Source organism: Paecilomyces variotii (assembly GCF_004022145.1).
Source record: "Paecilomyces variotii strain CBS 101075 chromosome Unknown C8Q69scaffold_18, whole genome shotgun sequence".
NCBI classification, from domain to species: Eukaryota; Fungi; Ascomycota; class Eurotiomycetes; order Eurotiales; family Thermoascaceae; genus Paecilomyces; species Paecilomyces variotii.
This window is the reverse complement of record NW_021167157.1, coordinates 240,585-260,906: the sequence shown is the minus strand read 5'-3', so window position 1 is coordinate 260,906 and position 20,322 is coordinate 240,585. Positions and strand designations below refer to the sequence as shown.

General features: G+C 48.0%; 5 protein-coding genes across 5 annotated transcripts; 4 read left to right on the top strand and 1 right to left on the bottom strand.

The window, feature by feature from the left end:
• The first annotated feature begins 802 nt into the window (after positions 1 to 802).
• Positions 803 to 2,838, top strand: C8Q69DRAFT_124829 (putative C6 transcription factor). Its single transcript, XM_028625251.1, has 2 exons — positions 803 to 1,572; positions 1,658 to 2,838. The coding sequence occupies exons 1-2, from the start codon at positions 976 to 978 to the stop codon at positions 2,699 to 2,701; spliced, it is 1,641 nt and encodes a 546-aa protein (XP_028481315.1). The 5' UTR covers positions 803 to 975; the 3' UTR covers positions 2,702 to 2,838.
• Positions 2,839 to 9,801: 6,963 nt separating this feature from the next.
• Positions 9,802 to 10,324, bottom strand: C8Q69DRAFT_124765 (hypothetical protein). The gene has a single exon (XM_028625250.1). It carries the CDS (start codon positions 10,249 to 10,251, stop codon positions 9,898 to 9,900), a length of 354 nt encoding a protein of 117 aa, XP_028481314.1. The 5' UTR covers positions 10,252 to 10,324; the 3' UTR covers positions 9,802 to 9,897.
• A 2,480-nt stretch (positions 10,325 to 12,804) lies between these two features.
• C8Q69DRAFT_389652 (ATP-dependent helicase NAM7) lies at positions 12,805 to 14,193 on the top strand (the record flags this gene model as incomplete). The annotated part of the gene is made up of 1 exon (XM_028627634.1): positions 12,805 to 14,193. A coding segment is annotated over one exon (1,389 nt), but the record flags the coding sequence as incomplete, so codon positions are not given.
• A 1,997-nt stretch (positions 14,194 to 16,190) lies between these two features.
• On the top strand, positions 16,191 to 17,561 carry C8Q69DRAFT_510819 (actin cytoskeleton-regulatory complex protein end3; the record flags this gene model as incomplete). The annotated part of the gene is made up of 3 exons (XM_028633220.1): positions 16,191 to 16,430; positions 16,523 to 16,757; positions 16,816 to 17,561. The coding sequence occupies 3 exons, from the start codon at positions 16,191 to 16,193 to the stop codon at positions 17,559 to 17,561; spliced, it is 1,221 nt and encodes a 406-aa protein (XP_028481312.1).
• Positions 17,562 to 18,658: 1,097 nt separating this feature from the next.
• C8Q69DRAFT_482032 (hypothetical protein) lies at positions 18,659 to 20,201 on the top strand. Its single transcript, XM_028631635.1, has 4 exons — positions 18,659 to 19,188; positions 19,255 to 19,418; positions 19,470 to 19,762; positions 19,824 to 20,201. The coding sequence occupies exons 1-4, from the start codon at positions 18,998 to 19,000 to the stop codon at positions 20,007 to 20,009; spliced, it is 834 nt and encodes a 277-aa protein (XP_028481311.1). The 5' UTR covers positions 18,659 to 18,997; the 3' UTR covers positions 20,010 to 20,201.
• The last annotated feature ends 121 nt before the right edge of the window (positions 20,202 to 20,322 follow it).

Genomic DNA, 20,322 nt, shown 5'->3' with positions numbered 1-20,322 from the left:
GCCGGGAATAATTTAGTATTAGATCTGCCACGACTATTGAGATCACGGAAGCCAGAGTCTATCTTCATAGCCCACTCTGCACTGACCACTATACCATTCCATCCCCCCTCATCTGGTTCTAGACACTAAGGAATAGTTCCGCTGAAGGTCCCGAGCCTTGACATGACCTGCAGGCGGAGGTCAGGGTAATATCTCTCGTTTCTCCCAAGACAAATTATGTCTTAAGGTCTCGAAGAGAAGACAGCGGGACCATTCTCACACCGTCGTATTATCGACCTGCTCGAAGCTTTAGGTCCAGATCCTCTCTGGGGAAACTAGTACCCGGCTTTCTTTGTTGTGATTCTTCCTTTTTCTCTTCTTCCAACTTCTCGCTTTATCCCTTTACTCTCAATTCGGAAGTAGAATATCGTCATACCCCGGTTCTGGGCCTCTCTTTGACAGAACCGTTCGACGTGTCATTCCTTGCGCTTTACCTCCTCGAGGCATTGTCGACAGCCATTGAGAAATAAAAAAACAAGAGTCATTGCCCAAATAGGTATGAAGTAGTAACTTATCCCCTAACGCTGGAGATCTCTGCACCATCCTTCCACTCCCCTGGTCTCCTTGCCCCGGTCCTTCGGTGGAGGAAGGTCATCACGCCGTCGAGCAAAAGGCGCCTGGGCTATGTCAGTCCGGCTGTTGATCGATGTGCCTCAATCGTGATTGCCCCTCCCGCCACAATACGTCTTAGACTGACATCTAGAAGCTTTTACTCGTCAAGTGCCTAATTAATCCGATAGTTGAGATCGACACGGCACGGTCAATCATCTGGTGGCCTCCATTCATATACAGCAGCCCTACGTTTAAGTGCCTGCACGTCACCGGCCATGCTGTCCACCGTGCCACCTCTCTGAAGAACCTCACGGAGATTGTTGTTTATTTTTTGAACCCATTCTAACATAAGCTCCGCAAGCAACAGCTCGGAACTTTTGCCTCATGCAATCTCTACTTCTCCCCCATTTGTCCTTTCCTGAGAGAAGGTTCCAAGAAAGCGGTTTGAACGTCGACCCGGGGCGGTTGTCTTTGAACCTGAGCTGGTCAAACAACGCCTGCGGGTCCATCCGGGCTCCTTATCCTTCCCCCCCTATGTCTGGCTCTCCTCTCGCAGACAATCCGTCCGAATCATCCGGAGGAGGTCAAGACCAGAGACAGTCAGAGTCCAACGTACCTACTACGAACCAAGTCTCTAGGTCGATTCCACCGCCTAGTGCTCCTGTGATCGGGGAGCCAGAGGGGCGACGTCTCCAGCATGGACAGCAGCAGGGAGCGTTTACAGAACGACGTGACATGATTCACGACCCGCTACTTGCATCACAAACAACACCATTTGTTGGTGAGAGTTCAGCTTCAGCCGAGACAGCGTACGCAGCAGCAGCAGGCCTTCCCTCGACAGGCAAAAACAGGCCTCTTCCCCCGAGGACTACGAGACGTACAAAGGCCCATGTAGCTTCTGCGTGTGTGAACTGCAAGAGAAAGCATCTGGGCTGTGATTCAGCACGCCCGTGCCGTCGTTGCGTTGTAGCAGGTAAGGCCGTAAGTATCCTGTTCTGATTCTTCTTCGTTGCACAGCGGGATTTGCCGTTTCAGTGTGGAGTCGCATGTTGACAGTTGACGCCAGGCCAGTTGTGTGGATGTCACCCATAAAAAGAGAGGACGACCACCTTTGAAAGCAGAGGAGACTCCTGTCCGACCTTACGCGACCTCGTCTGAAGACCCGTCAGCGTCACGAGACATCTCGCGTTTCTCCCCCTCGAATCGAGCGCATTTCCACAGAAGGACTTCTTCTCGCGAGATCCGCCCGATCACCGACCTACAACTTCCCCAAGCGGGCGATTTAGGAGGGAACCGAATGGGAGGTAGTGGGTTAGGAGCCGCGAGCACTCCAGCACAGAGATGGCCGCCTTCGGTATATCCTTCACCTCAGAGGCTCATTACATCGCCTTCATTACCACAAGGTTTCAGCCAGAGACCGGTATCTGCCGGATCGTCCCAGCACTCGGTAGCAATGCAATCTCCCTTCGTGCATTCTGCGGGGCCTGCGGGTTCAGCAGTGGGTGGTAGACCGAGCCCAGGAAGAGTAGGAGGACAAGTGCTTTCGTCGTCATTCAGCCATCCACTGCTACCAGCTTCGTCACCGCGGCAATATCCACAAGCTTATCCTCCGATCTCACCATATTATGAGCGTCCTCGAACGCCACCGCGGCCGCTCGTGAGTGAACCATCGGCTCTCACGGAATTCCGCGGTCAACACGTCGAGCCTGGACTCCGTTTACCTCCTATTCTTCCGTCCCCAGGCAGGCACTATGGACAACTAGGGCCAGACCCTCGAAGAAGTCATTCTTATCCTACGCCTTGGTCATCCAGGCCGTGGCCTGAACAGCAGCAAGAACAACACATTCAGCCGCGTTCTCTTGAAGTGATGGAACCAATGGCGAGGCACTCTCAATCTTACCAGCCCATCGCGGGCGCCAGTCACCCCGAGCGTGCCATCCGGCAGCCTGCAGGGTCGGCTGTTCCTGCACAACAGTATCCGTCGCAGATGTCACCACCAAGGGCAAGTGCTGAACAGTTGAGAAGAACAGGCGGAAGTGGTGATACGGGCGATGCTAGTCCTCCTGCGAAACGCAGAAGGATGACTCTGGACGACATAGTGAACGACTGAAATTTTTCCCTGTATACAGGGCCTGGATGTGCATGCCATGATGACCTGAAGGACTCCCGGAGTGATATCTCTCGTTGCAACTGACTCGCTAGTAGCTGGATCTACAAGGACTAATTCCTAATCAGTACTCGCTGTTTCCTTTGTTGGGTCGTGTTCCATTGATTTTTTTTTTGTATTCCAGTCATGATACCCCTTTTCGGGAACACGCTCTTGGACGGGTCAAAAAGGATGTCTTTTATATAATATCTCCTTTGTTTGTTTACAGGTTCCGCAGATGCGGTACTGTCCACTCGTTTACGTCCCACCATTTCGTGTGGGCGGTCAATTTCCTTTGCATGATTTCATGGATTACTGTGTGTTGAGAATGTCTCTGTGCTCGCGGCCCCCACCTGTCGTCGATTCGTCCTATCTAATTTTTCCTAAGTCTCCAAAAGGAACGATATGTATATTATGCGCCTCGACGGTTAGACCGTTCCATTGATCCGCTGGGTGGATTCTGCGCTATCAAGATGAAGTTTTCAAGCTCTGTGCTGGTCATTTTCTACTCTTTTCCGACAAAAGACGCCAGAGATATACTACGATACCACCGCCACAATATACCTGGACAAGACCGCATGCAGAATCTGCAGGGTTGCTCTCTGACCATGGTGGGGACCTCGTGGCTATTTCCCGCGACGATACATATATCGTTTTGTGAATGGCATGAGGGCTGGCGACGTGAGACAGGCCAGATGGGTTGCCACAAGCCAGAAAGTCACTAGCATCGTAAGTTTTCCAAAAGATTCTGCCCGCGGAAATAAACATAGACCTGCTTGGCGATAGACGCAACCAAGGGGCCAGACGAACGTCGGGGAGGCCGGTAGCACACAATATATGACCGAGTCGTCGGGTTTGACAGCATCAGCGGCCGGGGTTTCCAGATTGGTTCGTTCGCTACTGAGCAACCTGCAGATTATCATTCAGCTGTCCTCGAAGAGCCACCTTCGGGATTGTCCTGTGTGATCTGATACCTGAGCGATTTCGCCGCAATTGGGCAGAAAGATGTCGAGTCTTGTGACGTAGAGCACTGAGAGCAAATCAGACCTTGTCCTAGGAAGGTGAGATGAGACGCTTGAGTGGAACTTTATGTTATTCGAGAGACAGGTGATTCGACTTGATTTTGACCTAGGCAAGAGCGAAGCCTCTATCTATCTAGATACAGTTCTGGTTGTTATCCACGATCCGAGGAACCGACCTGTCGATCCCGACCCCGGGACCTGGCAGAAGACCGTGACACAAGACTCCGCAGGACTGTTACACACAGGATTGGACGAAAAGATACAATCGGGAGAATCTCATTAATTATTTCTGTATCATGTCACCGTTACACGCGCTAATTCCGCACGGAGAAATCTGACAGCTCGCATGCCATGTACGGGGTTGGAAAGCAGCAGTAAGTCAGCCTTTCTTGTGCTATCGCAGCAGTACGCAAGGCTCTGGAGACGATGCGTTACAGGAGTACAAAGTTCACTCCAGCCATGTTGCAACCACCAACGTGACTAGACCAAGCGAACGGTTCAATGATACCCGCATTGTATGCGTGCTACTTATCAGGATATTTGTCCGGTATACGAAGTACTCCGTACCCGTACATGGTTCGGGAGTCCCACAAAGCCTCGCTCTGCGCGAAGCTGCGATAGAGGAATCAAGTTATCAACAGACTCAATTTAAACTAGAATCAGTGCTCCACATGGTAATTGGCGCGTTTCAAGACTTAAGACACATGTTGTCGGGTAGATCTCCCGAGGCTCCGTCACATTATGATCGTCCGATATGCGGCCCCTGATTCAGATTCGGTCGAACAAGTAATAACGCTTCAAATGGTATGATTCGCGAAGTACGGATAAGATGAAAGGGAAGATCCACCGAAGCGTTCGAAAGTTCGCCGTGAAACATCTTCCACAGCGATCTGGAATGGTTTCTCGGCGTCTAGATAGTCCCCACGGCCGCCTCGACTATCTAAACTACATCCAACAAAATCCCTGCAGAATAGAAGGTATGGGTTACGTCAAGCCACGAGATCCTCGTAGCATAGTCTAATAATAAGGCTCCCTCGAGTTTCCGACTGCGAGACATCCGTCCATTGTAATGTAACTACGGAGTAATCCGTTACAGAGCCGCAGGGAGAGACTCGGGTGACCTTGCACATCATGTGCCAGATCGTGAACTGCTCGCGCGATGTCACGGTATGCTGAGACTTATCGTATTAATAATAGATAGTATATGTATGCTGATGTGGTCCCAGCACAACATGTGTTCCTCACTGCGATACAGGTTAGACTTACCGGGGGATGGAACTTTACATTAATAGATGAGCACACAAGAGCGTACAGAGCCGCTCCTACATGCTCGGGTGATTCTATTCATAAGCACGAAACCATCTCACCTGCGAGTTAGATCTCTTACTTTTACCGCTTATCCGAACAGCGGGAAGTGCATTTTTTGTTCCATATTACACAAGAGAAAAACGCATCGGTCCCCAAAAGTAGTAAAAAAATTCTCATTCCATTCAAAGACACCCAGGAAGTCAGACGACTATACGGACATAATCAATAGATCCCACTATGTTGCTTCGGGACAAAGCAAGGGACGGCAGAAGAGAAAACAAAACCAGCCGAGCAACATGCAACAGTTAATACCTGAATGAAGTCAACAGAAAACTTCCAGAAAAAAATGCCGATCTCTCAAGATCTCAACTGCATGTTCCATTCTGTCCGGGGAGACCGGAGAGTAAGTATGTTAGTTAGCTGGGCCTGCCTGGATGAGGGCATCACGATCTAGACCAGAACGAAAACAAGATAAAAAAATTAGGCTAGATAAAAACAAAACCAAAAAAAGAAAGCGTAACTTACTTAGTCCCCCTGGTCCATGCTTATTTTTACCTTTTTTCCCTTCCTTCTCTTGCGTTCTTCTAACCTTCTGACCTTTTTCCTTTTTCGCGCTGTTCCTCCGATCGGACATAATACTCAATTCGATATAGATTCGTCGATCATTTTGAACCGGCAACTTCCGCCAGAAAAGCGCACTCTAGATACCCCTCTCTCAAAACTTAATTGTCCCCAGGGGTGTTCTAGAAAAAAAAAGGCTTCGGATTCGAGAAAATCACGAGTCAGATAAGGAATATTTTTGGGCCTGTAGGCCAGGCGGATATCGCCTGCCTCCTTCCGCTTTAGGTCTAGTGCTTCGCACAGAGAGTTTAGATAGCTTAGATAGCTTAGAGCTTCAGAGCTCGATCTTAGGAGAATCAAGCATCTTCATCTCCAAGCTTCGCGTGCCCGAGAAATATTTTTAGTGCGTAGTCTAACTACTCTGTCATGGAAGGATTATATAATTAGATATCTAGAGCCGCCATCCATACACATTCTCGATCATCATGTATGCATAACCGGGATACCTTGAATCTCGATTATATCGAATCATAACGTGCTGATTTCACAATTGCACAACTTATGTTCTATTATTAACTACTACTATCTCCGTTCGGAGTCCACGCACGCTTGCTTTAATAATATACCGTACACGGTACATATGTACACGCCGTGCTCTCATGCATGTATGTATGATTTACATGTAACTAGAGTACTAACTATTAGTTAACTAGTAGATAGATCCAGATATGCCATCCGCCGTTGCATATCTATTCCGATACGGTACGACGCGACATCGTACGGCCACGCAGTGCGACCTCGTCACATGTTTCGGAGTCTCCGCGCCTCGGGAGTTGAGGCTATCTAGGTATTCTCGAGGTCTGAGATTTTGAGAGTTTGATGAGGAGAGCATGTGAAGAGAAATATTGATTTTTCTTTTCTTTCCTGCATCTACTATCCTCGAGAGGTCGTATAGTGGTGTTCTTGTTCCGATTTCTATTTGTTTGATTTCTGTCTAGTTTGATATGATTACTTAGGTCTCTTTGCTTCGCTATGCGTGCTGCAGGCTGTGGGTTTGTAGCTATACTGGCGGTTTTTATAGAAAGTGGCTCCAGCCCGATTGCTCTTCGGCCTCTAATTTTGATCCATCAGACACAATTTTTTTTTTTCTTTTTTTTTTTTTTTTTTTTTTTTCATATACGGCTTAGTGGGTGTTCGTTCTGCAACGAGATATTAGGGACTGCTAAGGTAATGCATGGTTCAAGAAGCTCTTTCTCCTATACTCGGGTCAGATAGAGTCAGTCCTAAAAAACAGAAATCCTTCATGACAGTCGACCATGACCGTACAAAGCCCACAACTGCATACTTCACTATGGTCAAGGTTCTCATTGCTGATAGTAATAAAAAAGGTCATTAGAAAAGCTGTAGTGAAAGAAGGGTGCAAAACTGGAAAGGCCTTTTCCTTTCCCGCAGCGATAATGGAGCCGTGAAAGGATACCGATTCCCTATGCAGAGATAATTATGAATAATCCAGATGTGAAGGATTGCTTGTGGAGATAGCAAAGGCTTGATTATCCATATTCATGCATAAATAGGTGATAGAGCCAGGTAGTTTCAGATAGCTCAGCATCTTCCTTTGCTTCCGTGGCCAGATCTTTGTCATATTTCACTTGCCTCTGATTCCCTGAAATCCAAACTGTAGGGAATTGCCATCTTTTTTTTTTTTTTAATTTCTATACTTCACGCCTCTCTTATTCCCTTCTTCTTCCCCGCTTTATTCTCCAAAGTCGTTGATATTTAATACCCTTGGCTTCCCCCCTCCCTCTCTCTCTCTTCTCATTCCTCCTCTCTATAATCTCCAGCTATAGAGAATAGGGGAGGCCCTCACGGCCCTACCTTATTTGAAATAGCTACAAAGGTATATATAAAGCCATGCCTCAATAGCGCCATCCTTATAGACTGTTTCCTCTCCACTCCACATCAATATAATTGACAAACCACCTGCGGTGATCGATTTTTTTCCAGGAACTTAGGCAATAACCTAAGCTGGTACAATAAGCAATGGAATGTTCCTCCAGATCTCTTCGCACAGAATATAACAGGAAACGTCTTCAACAACATCGACGTGGAAGAGTTGCCTCCCACACCACGGGTTCCAAACCTTCAGATGGTCTGTGGGACTGTATACTATGGAGAAGAAGAAAAATGACTTGGAGCACGCCGAAGTCAATATTGAGAAAGAGATAAATGACTTGAAATATAGTAAAGTCGAACACGAAGAGTTCCAAGAACATAATATACTGATCTCTAAGCTCAGGATGGATCGTGAGAAGTTATGGGCAATTCGAGAAAGAATTGATACATTCATTCAAAACGGACCATTTGAAAACACATCCGATGGAGCTTCTAAGTGCCGGGTCAAGAAAGCGAACTGGCTTTCATATCAAGGGCATGCAGTAACGGATGCTCTGATGTTTGCAGAAAGAAGGCGGAAAAGGTTCCTCTTGGCTTTCAATTATCTGGTGATTTGCAAAATCGGGTATTGCTCCAAGGCCACAGTAAGAGATTCTATGATAACCACTTTAGAGGTGCTTTCTGACTAATTTCCAACTGCTCAGAAGAGATATAGCGCCACAGACAATCTACGAACGCATATAGAGATACACGAAGGATCCCACTTCCTAAAACCGAAATCACGACAATGCATCAACCTCCAAAATAAGACACAGCCTCGGCGTCTGGAATCTGCGGGATATATCCTCAAATTGGCTGGTTGGGCATATTTTAGAAATCCAAATCCAGTAAACAAGCAGATTCATACTGCAATCCGCTATGCTATATATGGCAACCGTGATTATAATATACCTACTCGGCCCAAGTGGTCAAGAACATGGCAAAGTCTCTGCCAGGCATACTCAAGGTACGAGACTCGACTGCGGCGAAGGCGGGCACCCTGCGCACCTTCCATTTTCACTGTTGATTATGACCAATGCTGTTATCTGGAAGCAGGATCTGAATTGCTTGCTTGACTCTAGGTCTAGGGGGGATTTGATCCCAGATTTATCTCTAGTATACAAAGAATCTAGATCCTAGTAATCTAGTAATCCAGAAGGTTCGATCCAATTCCATGCGGGAACTTGGTGTAACAGATGATTGCAGATCACCTGACGTTTGCTTTATACGCCGACACACCTCTTGAGCTGACAGTCATCTAGCTCAGTGGTCTTTCCAAGACAGGAAAATCTGAAGCTATCCGGGGCTTGGCTTAGCGCGTTCTGCCTCATCCAAAAACCTATCTTTAATGAGCATATCTAGCTCATTCGCTCAATCCCAAATTGAAAACATGAAGCCTTTCCTCCCTATCACATGAGTCCATTCTAGCGATCTCCATCCGACCGCCTAGTCCGTAGCATTCGCTCTAACTTCTGATCCTTCTTGGATAATCATAACTCGATATGGTTGGCTTGCGTCGCTGGTATCTGTCGGTTGATCTCTGGTGCTCATCAGTGGGTATACTATCATTATCGTCGATCATCGATCTCTCATGGATCCTTCGGCGTCTTTGCGCAACTGATTCGTACGAAGGTGGTGTCATATTGGCTTCTCGTAGCATGGCACTCTTGGCCGCTCGTCTGGCTATCTTAGCCGCTCGTTCGGGTTGAGGATGTTGATCACAAGGTAACAGAGGTAGGGCAACGAATAAGGAAGGATAAGACTTAACGTGCTTCGACAGAGGTCTTGGTTTGAATACCAGAATGCTCAAGCGTGAGTCTCCGGGCTCATAACCTGTAGAGATCTAAGATCACGGAAGCAGAGACTTAGAAAAAGCATATGACACGGGAATGTATATTGGATCGCTTAGAGAACTAAAGGATACCGGAATCTATCAGCTATGTGTGCTCGTGGACTTCATCATGAATACCCGCTGACTGGAGCACTGCCTCCGCCCCTGATCACAAGCAATTGCCTATTCCGGCGTGTCTCCTTTGATCCTATATTGGTGGCTTTAGGTGGCTTTAGGTGGCTTCACGTTGCTTATCCTACCTCTCTTTCAGCAGAGTAGTACAAGCCGTTTGCAGCTCGCCTCCGAATAAGCAGTGAGCACCGACAGCTTGTAGCTATGCTGGCGGTTTTCATACCGAAAGTATGAAAGTGACTCCAGCCCGATTGCTCTTGGGCCTCTAATCTTGATCCAACCAATTTTCATTAGATGCCGCTCCGCGATATAGGTAAGATTTAGAGCCTTATGAAAACATCTAGTCATCCAGGTTCTAGTATGCCGTTTCGTAATTACCCACGTTTTATCAGTCCATAAGATATTATACTACTGCTAGATAATATAGACGGGCATCCGGGAGGTTTTTGCGGAGTAGAGGGTTCCAGCTGGCAGGTAAATGAACTTAGCGTAGGTATAGTAATACCAAGCTCACGGGATATTTGCTTATAAGTATAGCCCGGTCTTGGCATTAATTGAACATTGCGGCGTTGACCGCGGGTCAGATGGGAAGCGCAAGGGGCGTGTTCCTTTAAGCTTGAATCCTCGAGTAGATATTCAAATGGGACCAAAAACCGATTAGGAGCGGGGGTAGTAGGAGCAATAGTCAGATCAGCAGCAGGAGCAGCAGCAGTAGTAGTAGGATTCATATTGAATAAAGAATAGTAGGATAGTCGGGTGAGGTATTCAGCTTGGTGGTAGGTAGGAGAACGAGAGCTCAGGTTAGCTTTGCCGAAGATCTACGTAGCAGATTCGATTGTGTTCCTCTTAGAAGGGAAGGCGCTGAACCGCCCGAGCCGCACTGAACTACTAACGATGCTTGGGAAACAAAACCACTCATATGTGGAATAATGGCTGCCTACCTACGCACTGCAAAGTTGGCTCTTGGCGCAGCTTAGCCAGAAGCTCAAAGACGCAGCAAACTTTTGGGCGTTTATGTTCTTTATTCTCTCGCTGGCTTATGCTAGTCTCTTGTTTCTTTGTGGGGTAAAGTGGTAGGTACAACGAGAAGCCACCTTGATCCACCAATATAGGATCAAAGCAAACATGTCGGAATCAGCAAACGCTCTGAAACAGTGTCAAAGGCAGTGATCTAGGCGGCAGAATTCAGGACAGAATCTATAGGCATAAATAGCTGAGAGATTCCAGTGTAATCTAATTCTTCAAGCAATCAAGATCCTATTCTCGTATCAAACGCTCTTCCGATATCTTTGCTTCCGTGGTCCCAGATTCTCACAATCTGGCCGTCCCAGATAACTCAGCATCTTCCTTTGTTTCCGTGTCCAAATCTTGATCTATTTATTCCACTTACCTCTGATTCCCTGAAATCCCAACTGTAGGGAATTGCCATCTCTTTCCCCTTCCAATACTTCACTTTCTCTTGTTCCCTTCTTCCTCGCTTCATTATCCAAAGCCGTTGCTTTAAAACCTTTGCTCGACCCCTCCCTCTCTCTTCCCATTCCTCCCCTCTCCTATCTTATGGACCGTGAACTCCCCACTTCCACATCAACATAATGGACAAACCACCTGCGGTGATCGATTTTTCCCAAGAACTCAGACATAACCTAAACTGGTACAACATGCAATGGAATGTTCCTCCAGATCTCTTCACGAAAAACAGGAAACGTCTTCAACAACATCGAGGTGGAAGACCCACCCTCCACGGCTTCCAAGCTTTCAGTGAAGAGATGGTCTGTGGGATCACTTACGGGGGTCCAGACCTTTCTGGAAGGCTACTCATTCCTTCTACCCCGGATGCTACTTTGAGATTCTCAATCCGCGGCGGGACCGAGATTCCTCATTTTCACTTATCATTTCAACTGAAACACCCGAATGACGAAAGGCGTAATCTCTCTTTCTCCTTGGTTTGGACAGCTTGGAATCCTCAGGGCTTTGATAACAAGAGAAACCCAGCTACGAAGGAATCACCCAACCCGTCAATTTCATTTTCTTCAAGGCTGACCAGTGTGACCTTTGAGTCCGTACAGCACATAGCTCAAAGTGCCCAAGCATGTCAAGCGCAAATAAATGGGGATTGCCATCAGATCCGCTGGTTCCATTACGCCCCTCCCATATGCTACGGTTTCGACGTGCCAGAGACGGCACTATCTGGATTTCACGAAAGCCAAATAGGAGCTCTGAACCGCCTGAGAGATCTTACTCGAAGCGAGAGATCTGTCCATGTGAGGACACGAGGTCGTGCTGGGTTGTACGACAATTGGAGATTGATGTCTGCAATGCCCCAGAGGACGCCGCCCCCGTATCCTCTCTACGACTGCACGTACGAGGTGCACACGGGGGAATTTGGAGTGATCCGAGACATCCCCACGTTGGCAGATAATAACATCCAACTCCACCATCGCAGGCGACAAATTGGCTGGCCAAACCAACCACCTAAATTCGATACTCCACAACAGATACTCAGTTTTACACCGCAGGCTCCTCTTACATTCATCAACGAGAGGGAGTATGAAGCTATCAAAACAATCGGCCTTCTTCGAGAGGCTAACTGTCAACAACGAAACTACGTCAAAACATTCAATCGTTATTACGAATTCGATCTATGGCCAGTTTCCTTGGTCCACGGAACCCAAACGCCTGCCATAGATGAATATTTCTATGGAGTTCTGGGAGTTAATGTCACCAGTGACTCTGCGGATGATGAACAGGTGCTTCCTCTCCCGGAACCAGGGACCCCGGTTGTTATCGCAGAAGGAAGACGTGCATCCCAACTTCAGAAACCCAGCTTATCAAATGTTCAAGTGAGCGATAAGAACAGGTGGACTGGAGTCGTGGTAGCATCCCCGAAGGTTCCGGATGATATAAAGCTACCAGCGAATATGATATGTATCAGAATAAGACAGCCTCAGCGTCTGGAATCTGCGGGGCGTATCCTCAAACTGGCTGGTTGGGCGACTTTTGGGAATCCAAATCCGGTATACAAGCAGATTCGTACTGCAATCCGCTATGCTATGTATGGCAACCGTGATTACAATATACCCAGGGACAACAAACTCAAGAGGTTGCTACTCGGTCATGATAATAAAGTTATCAAGCTTTATCCACGTGAGGGACATCTTGACCAGTCGGCCGACGCTGTCTTGCACGAAATTACTCGGAAATGGAATCCTCAACAAGTCGACGCAATTCGCTCAGCTCTCACCATAGGGGATTCCTATCGCAGTTTCATGACACTGATCACCGGTCCTCCTGGGACCGGAAAGACAACAGTATCAGAGGGGATCGCTCGGTACTGCTACCAAAAAGGACATCCTCTTCTTATCGTCTGTGGCTCAAACTTCGGGTTAGATGTCATAGCCAGACGAATTACCCTCAGATTTCCAAACAGCCAGCCGCCGCTCGAAACATCGCGTATCTATAGGCTGGGTACCGATTTTCACGAAACGAGCGAAATGCAGATGGCGCCAGGAGCACTGAATCAATCGTCCCTTGGAAGCGCAGAGTTCGATGCTGCGCATATGGAATTACTCCAGCTCGGCATCCAGCCAGAGCTACTTAAGGTTATCAAGCAGTCAGTACAGGATATGGTCAGTGCGTCTAGCGACTTTTCACTCGGTTCGAGAATCATCTCCAGAATGGAACGGGCGGCACAACTCGGCTCCAATTGGCCACAGACAACGAATGAAGAACGTGATGAGATGACATTAATCTGGAACTACTTCACATGGCAGAAATGTCTGTTGAGAGAGGGCATAGCGTTCGCTGAGCCGGTGAGTGCCAGTGGCGAGGCAGACCCGATAAGGGCAGGTGCTGGTACAGATAGGTCAGAAGAGGATGTCCAGCCTCTCCACGCGAGTTTCGTGCAGCAGCTTCGGCGAGCTTGGACAGACCTCCAAGAATTCTACCTTGGGCATGCGAAGATAATTCTATGCACGGCGTCAACCGCTAGCCGCAAGTCGCTACGTGGCTTCAGGCCGGAATTTGTTCTCGTTGAAGAGGCATCACAGATGCCAGAGAGCACCTGCCTCAACGCCATCTCGCGTTATATTTCAAACCTCAAAAAAGTTATCCTGAGCGGTGACATCGCGCAATTGCCGCCGACTGTCACATCCTTGCACATGAACGAAGCCTACTCTTCCGAGAAGGTGTCGTTATTCCAAAGGATGCTTCAGTCGGGGGTACCTGACGTTCAATTGGCAGTCCAGTATCGCATGCATCCCCATATTGCAGACTTCGTCAGTGCGGAGTATTATGAACAGAAACTGGTCAACAACCCTTCCTACAAGCAGGGCAAGCTGTCCGACACATTCTCGAACTACATGGTACAACGCTATCATTGTTATGCCGGTGCTTCGTTCTTCGTTTCGGTTGAGAATTCAACAGTCTTCAGAAGACGAAATGGAACATCTCTCTTCAATCCTGAATATGTGAGTTTCATCGGAGAATGGGTCGCTTGGTTCTGTGGGTTAGGTTGTCCGCAACAGTACATCCTAATATTATCATTTTACAGCGATGAACGGCGCATATTGGCAGACCTGATGCGCAAACTGGGCTTCAAGGATGTCAAAATCAGCAGTGTTGACGCCTCCCAAGGGGATGAGTCAGAGATAGTAATTCTATCCACAACTCGGCCTGGAGGCCGTTACGGGCTGGGGTTCGTCCAGGACCGCCAACGGCAGTGTGTCGCGCTCAGTCGTGCACGCAATGGTCTGATCGTGGTTGGTGATGAGAGGATGCATGAAACAGGCAAGCCGGGTGCTGGACAGGGCTTTTTGGCATGGAGAAATGTTGTCGATTACCACCGCCAGAGTGGACGACTTATCAAAGTCATGGGAAGTAGCACTTTGGTCGAACAGAACCTTGGCGTCCCAAATGATGACTATGATCATGCGATCTCCCGGGTTCCTACATAACTGCTAGTGTACTGGGGTGAGTTATTCCGCCCGAAAGAAAGGGGGAAAAAATGAAAAAAGAAAAAGAAAAAAAAAATCCAAAATGGGGAGATGAGGGAAAGGACTTGGTTTTCGGCTTTCGGGTTTCAGCTTTCGGGTTTCAGCTTTCGGGTCTGTTCCATCATTCTTATGCGAGAAACTAGAGAGAGGAAGGTGCGACAGAATGGATTTTAGAAAAGGTTAGAACAATGGCAGTCAAGTTCAACCATGTTTCTTAAATATTATCATGAATCGGAACAATTTGCGCCATGTAGTGAGCGTATAATCGAAGAACTGTCGTATGATTCTCAGCCCCAGTATCCATCCTAGTCTGCTAGACTATGTATAAAATCTAACAGCATTCTGTTATATCAACATAGTTGTCCTTTGCCAGGTTAGCTTTCTGTATATACAGCTGTACCAATACACGCGTGTTATCCAGAATTCTTTCTATTACCTCCACAAAACCCCCATCAACTCAAATAAAACTAGGTCCATTATTCGAGAAACGAACTGAAGGGAAGAAGAATTATATGTAGGGCCGTGCATATCATTATAAAAATATTGAGCTGGGCTTCACATTATGAACGTAATATTGTAGCTTCACATTATGAACGTAATATTGTATTGTTGTTAACATTGAAGCAGCGCGTTCAGCCGGCATGGTGAGCTTTAGTAGTTCAAGTAAGGAAGGTCTCTCGGGTCTGCTCGCAATATGCTCCCTTCTAATAATGATGACAATAGTGATGATGAAATAATAGTATTGTGCCTAACTCACCCGTGAAGAGGAGGCATCCGCATTTCGACATTTCGAGCATCCATATCGCGCAAGTTATAAGAATGCCCAAAAGGCCTCTCTCTCAGACAATTAAATAAAGTGCTTTATATCATATTTGTACTAGCGAGCCATCCGTAACAAGCTGTCTACGAAACATAATAGCAATAGAGGCTACATCTAACTGGTAGCAGCCGGGAGGTAATGGAGGTAATGGAGGTAATGTATATTAGAACAATAAAAATTCGGCTGCGTCTGCCGCACTGCGGAACTGTTCGCCTCCTTCCTGGAGATAGATTCTCCTGCGCCAGGAACATCCACCGTCCCTCCAAGAAGATAAAAGAGAGAGTGCAGTCTCTCCGACGCACCGTCTCACTTAGCTCGTGTCCCTGGAATTGGATTACGGTGTCCACCGTCTGAAGTTAACTGTCAGCAACAGCATTAGCTATATTTTGCGACGGAAAATCTAGCTGAATTCACTCCTACTAACGTCCAACTATTTCATCATAAGTTATACTCGTAAGCTCTGACGGTATACGGGTTCAGCTTCCAGTTACTCCAGAGATAGTGCGCCGCATTGATGATACTATTGAAGCCCTCCATCCCAGATAGAGATAACCGGGTTAGTCGAGCAAACTCGACCTATGTAAGACGGCTTACTTGTTTTCGCTGGTGTTTCGCCAGTGATCCACAATAGAGACCGCCACCTTTTTTTCCACAAGTAAAGATCTAGGTAAACATGCTTGACTGAATGTCTTGCCTATGGAAAGTCGGAAGTATGTTGTTCCGCAGGCCAGATGGGGAACTCCGGAGGCAAGCTGCTCTCAGACAGTCCAAGTGAAGCAGCTTCCAACTGATGCGACAACGCTCTTTTCACTTCTCTTATCTTTTGGAAGGCTTGTCGTATTCTGGAAGCCGTACTATGTCAAACAAAAGGATCGAGCAGTGGGAGGTCGAGCGGTACTGGGAGATCTTCTCGTCGCTCTCCAATGGCCAGCCGCATCTGAACAACTCGCAGGCCGCCTCCGTGCTGAGGAACAGTCGGCTTCGCGATGACCAGCTGGAGAAGGTGTGGGATCTGGCAGATTTGGACGGAGATGGCGAGCTGGATTTTGAAGAGTTCTGTGTCGCCATGAGACTGATCTTCGATCTGGTCAATGGGGTATGCTGTCATCGGGGGGTTCTCCTAAGACGTTCCGTCGCGGGGTGGATAATAAATGCGGAACGGCGTCGCTAACTATCGGCATTGAACAGGAATATCAAGAAGTGCCACATACACTGCCAGACTGGCTTGTTCCGGAATCGAAAGCACACCTTGCCCAGGCCAACCGCGTATTGTCCGGAGGTCAGGAGCAGTTCGAGCGGATAGAAGATGAGGACGAAACCGCCGGACTGAAAGATGGCTTCGATTGGTATATGAGTCCGCCAGATAAGGCGAAATATGAAGAGATCTATTCTGCCAACAAGAACCACCGTGGAGAGATAACCTGTACGTTGCGATCAGAGGCGTCGTTTCCCCTGAGAATTAGAATGCTGATCCTCCATAGTCGAGTCCCTACAGCCCCTCTACGATTCCCTCGATGTTCCAGACACCGATGTCCGTTCAGCATGGAACCTTGTCAACCCCTCTGCTCTACCTTCTATCAACAAGGACGCCACACTTGCGTTTCTGCATATTCTCAACAACAGACATGAGGGCTACCGCATCCCGCGCACCATCCCCGCATCTCTCCGCTCGTCATTCGAGTCCAACAAGATCGACTATCAGCTCGACAACATTCGCCCAGCGCAGAGATGGGGCACAGATGGCGATGTTGAAACGAGTACTGGACGCAAAACCAAGTTCGGCGATACATATCTTAGCCGGCTAGGTGTCGGCGGCAGAACAACCTACCAGCCTAAGGGAACAGATTTTAGTGACACCATCCAGGACGAGGAATGGGAGAAGGTCCGTCTGCGACGAGAGCTGGCAGAGTTGGAATCCAAGCTCGAGGCAGCCAATAAAGCAGCCGATGAGAGACGAGACCGCAGCCGCCCCAGAAACGACGGCAGGCCCAACTGGGTACTGATCAAGAAAGAGGCGCTGCAGCTTCTGGAATATAAAGAGCGTCAACTCCGGGAACTGAGGGAAGGCGGTAGTTCTCTCAAAGAAGGACAGGATCTCGAACGGCTCCGGGAGGATGTCAAGACCGTCGGTGAACAGGTCGACGGACTCAAAGCTCACCTTGCCCGGCGCAACGATGTTCTGGCAGATCTCCGAAGACAGATCGAGGAGGAGAAAGTCAACCGATAGCGTGCAAGCGTGAAATGTAAATTCAGTGTCCCTCCATGTTCTTATCCTACATCTCCTGTTCACCTTGACTGTTTGGCGGGCATCTGTTCTTTACGGGTCTCTTTTCCTATCTCTTTTCCTTACATTCTAACTACCCCTGTTTGCAAGCCATCTCATTGGCGAGGTGCTCACGGCGCAATGAAAGTCCTTGGCTACAGGAGGACCGGCGTCGATGCTGACTGCGTACGCGATTGTCGGCGGAATTGTCTTCGTGACGATGCTGAGTTTGGCGGAAATGGCAGCCTTTGTTCCTATTGCTGGGTCCTTTTGTAAATACCCTCCTCAATATTCAAGTAAGACTATATACATGTGCAAAAATTATTAAAGGCTTTCGTATACGAATGAGGAGTATCTTTACTATGTGACTCAACTGCGGCAAAGGCGGGCAGCCTGCGCACCTTCCATTTTCACTGTTGATATTCACCAATGCTCTCACCGGGGTGACTGAGCCCAATCACTACTTAAGACTCCTCCTCCCCCCCTCTTCTCCTCTTTCTTTTTCCTCCTCTTTTCTCCCCAGCTCATCAGTCTTCTCATCTACCCACATCCAAGAGAGCCAGCAGCTGGCCTCTGAGAGGCAGCTCCAACCCCTCTCATCCATCCTCTTCTCTCTCCTCTCTGGCTGGTCTCAGTTGTGAGTGTCTGTGGCTGCTCTTTGTTTTGGCAGCTAGCCTCAGTGAGGCAGCTCGCTTCCCTTCATCAACCGAGTCCCTTCATCAACTGAGTCCCATTTCATCAACTGAGTCTGCTTCATCGAGTAAGTCCCCTTCATCCACTGAGTCCCCTTCATCGAGTGACCCTTCATCGAATGACCCTTCATCGACTGAATCACCTTCGTCCACTGAGTCACCTTCATCCACTGCAAGACCGTCCACTGATGTTCCTTAGCTGGTATCAGCCAGCCTCAGCGAGGTGGCTCCTCTACCCCCTCTTATTGACTGCGAGATCTTCCGTTGCTGTTCCTGAGCTGGTATTAGCCAGCCTCGGAGAGGCGGCTCCTCAACCCCTCTCATTGACTGCACGATCTTCCGTTGCTTTTCCTGAGCTGGTATTAGCCAGCCTCGGAGAGGCGGCTCCTCAAACCCTCTCATTGACTGCACGATCTTCCGTTGCTTTTCCTGAGCTGGTATTAGCCAGCCTCGGAGAGGCGGCTCCTCAAACCCTCTCATTGACTGCACGATCTTCCGTTGCTGTTCCTGAGCTGGTATTAGCCAGCCTCAGAGAGGCGGCTCCCCAAAAAACACCTGGATTACATAATCAATACGAAGAAGCGCTGTCACCTTGAACATCCGTCGCCTTGAACATCTCTCACATCAAACATCTCTCTCTCACCTTGAATATCTGTCACCTTAAACATCCGGCGCCTTGGACATCCCTCACCTTCAACATCTTGTATCATGACTGTTGGCACACCACCCGTTGCAGAGTTGAATAACTCTGCCCAGACTTGGTTCTATCAAATTAAGAGCGATATACGGGCAGCAAGTGAATCGGTGGAGTTGAGATACGAGAATATCTCAGAAGACAAGGGAGCCTTACTAGTTGATTCGCTCTCAGAGGACTCAGACGTTGAAAGATACCGCCCGCGGTAAGATTACAACCAGAAACAGGAAAGATATATACCTTGTTTAACTTAACTAATGTTGCTTATTAGATTCAGTTACAACTCGTTTGTAAAGGCTCTGAACGTGTTAGTAATGCCGACTGAGGTGCACGATGTGCACCAACACTGGATCTCTTCAGAAAAACTGGATATGGTTCTTGGCGGTTTCTTGACTGCCGCAGAGGGTCACGCTTTAACACTCGGAGTTGGTACAAGTAGGCTAATATCCCCTTGATTTGATACGTATATTTGCTAATAGTGGATAGCCATCAACCATCTCAATGGACCATACACCGGTTCACGTAAGGATCCCGACATGCTCATACGGCATGAACTTGAACCACTGCCAAGCATCGCGATAGAGTCCGGGTGGGCAGAATCACTGCCCCGCCTCCACGCGGATATGCGGCTGTGGCTTGTGGGCGGAGAGCCAGATGTCCAGCTTGTCATCATCCTCCGCTGGTCCAAGATCTCAGGCACACCCATCCAACGCGTCAAAGGAAAATATGAGATTTGGGAGCGAGATACCGCTAATACGCCATATTGCAAGGATAGTGGGGTAAGTTATTATTCCAGTGGATACTTAAGAACCAGAAAACTAAGTAAAGAAATAATCATAGGCTATCTTTCCTCCTCCACCGGCGAATCTCGGTCCCCAAGTAATACCCATTACTCGCGCCCAACTCTTCGGACCGGCGCATATATTTCCTGGGCAGAATGGCACGGATATATGGAATCTCCGCGTTGACCTACTGAGGACTTGGGCCAGCAAGGCCATCAATCGAATGGGTTACATACCGGCGTGACTGTCATCTTTTCACTTTTTGCCTGAAGATAGTTTGTGTATTATTATTAGCTGCCGCCAAATTGAAATTTGACTAGTAACAGACCCTTTTCACAATCTGCTCTACAGTATGAGATAGCCAATTGTCTTGTTCTTCCTTGGCCAATCAGCGATATCGGATCCCTCCCGAAGACACCTCACCGCCTAGAAGAAGCCACCAATGAACTTGTCATCTTTGAGCAAAATTGAGATTTCTACTTCAACTAGAACAATAACCAGCCTGCTTTTCTGGCGCGAATGACCTCACGCAAATAGCGAAAACAGTAGTGTACATA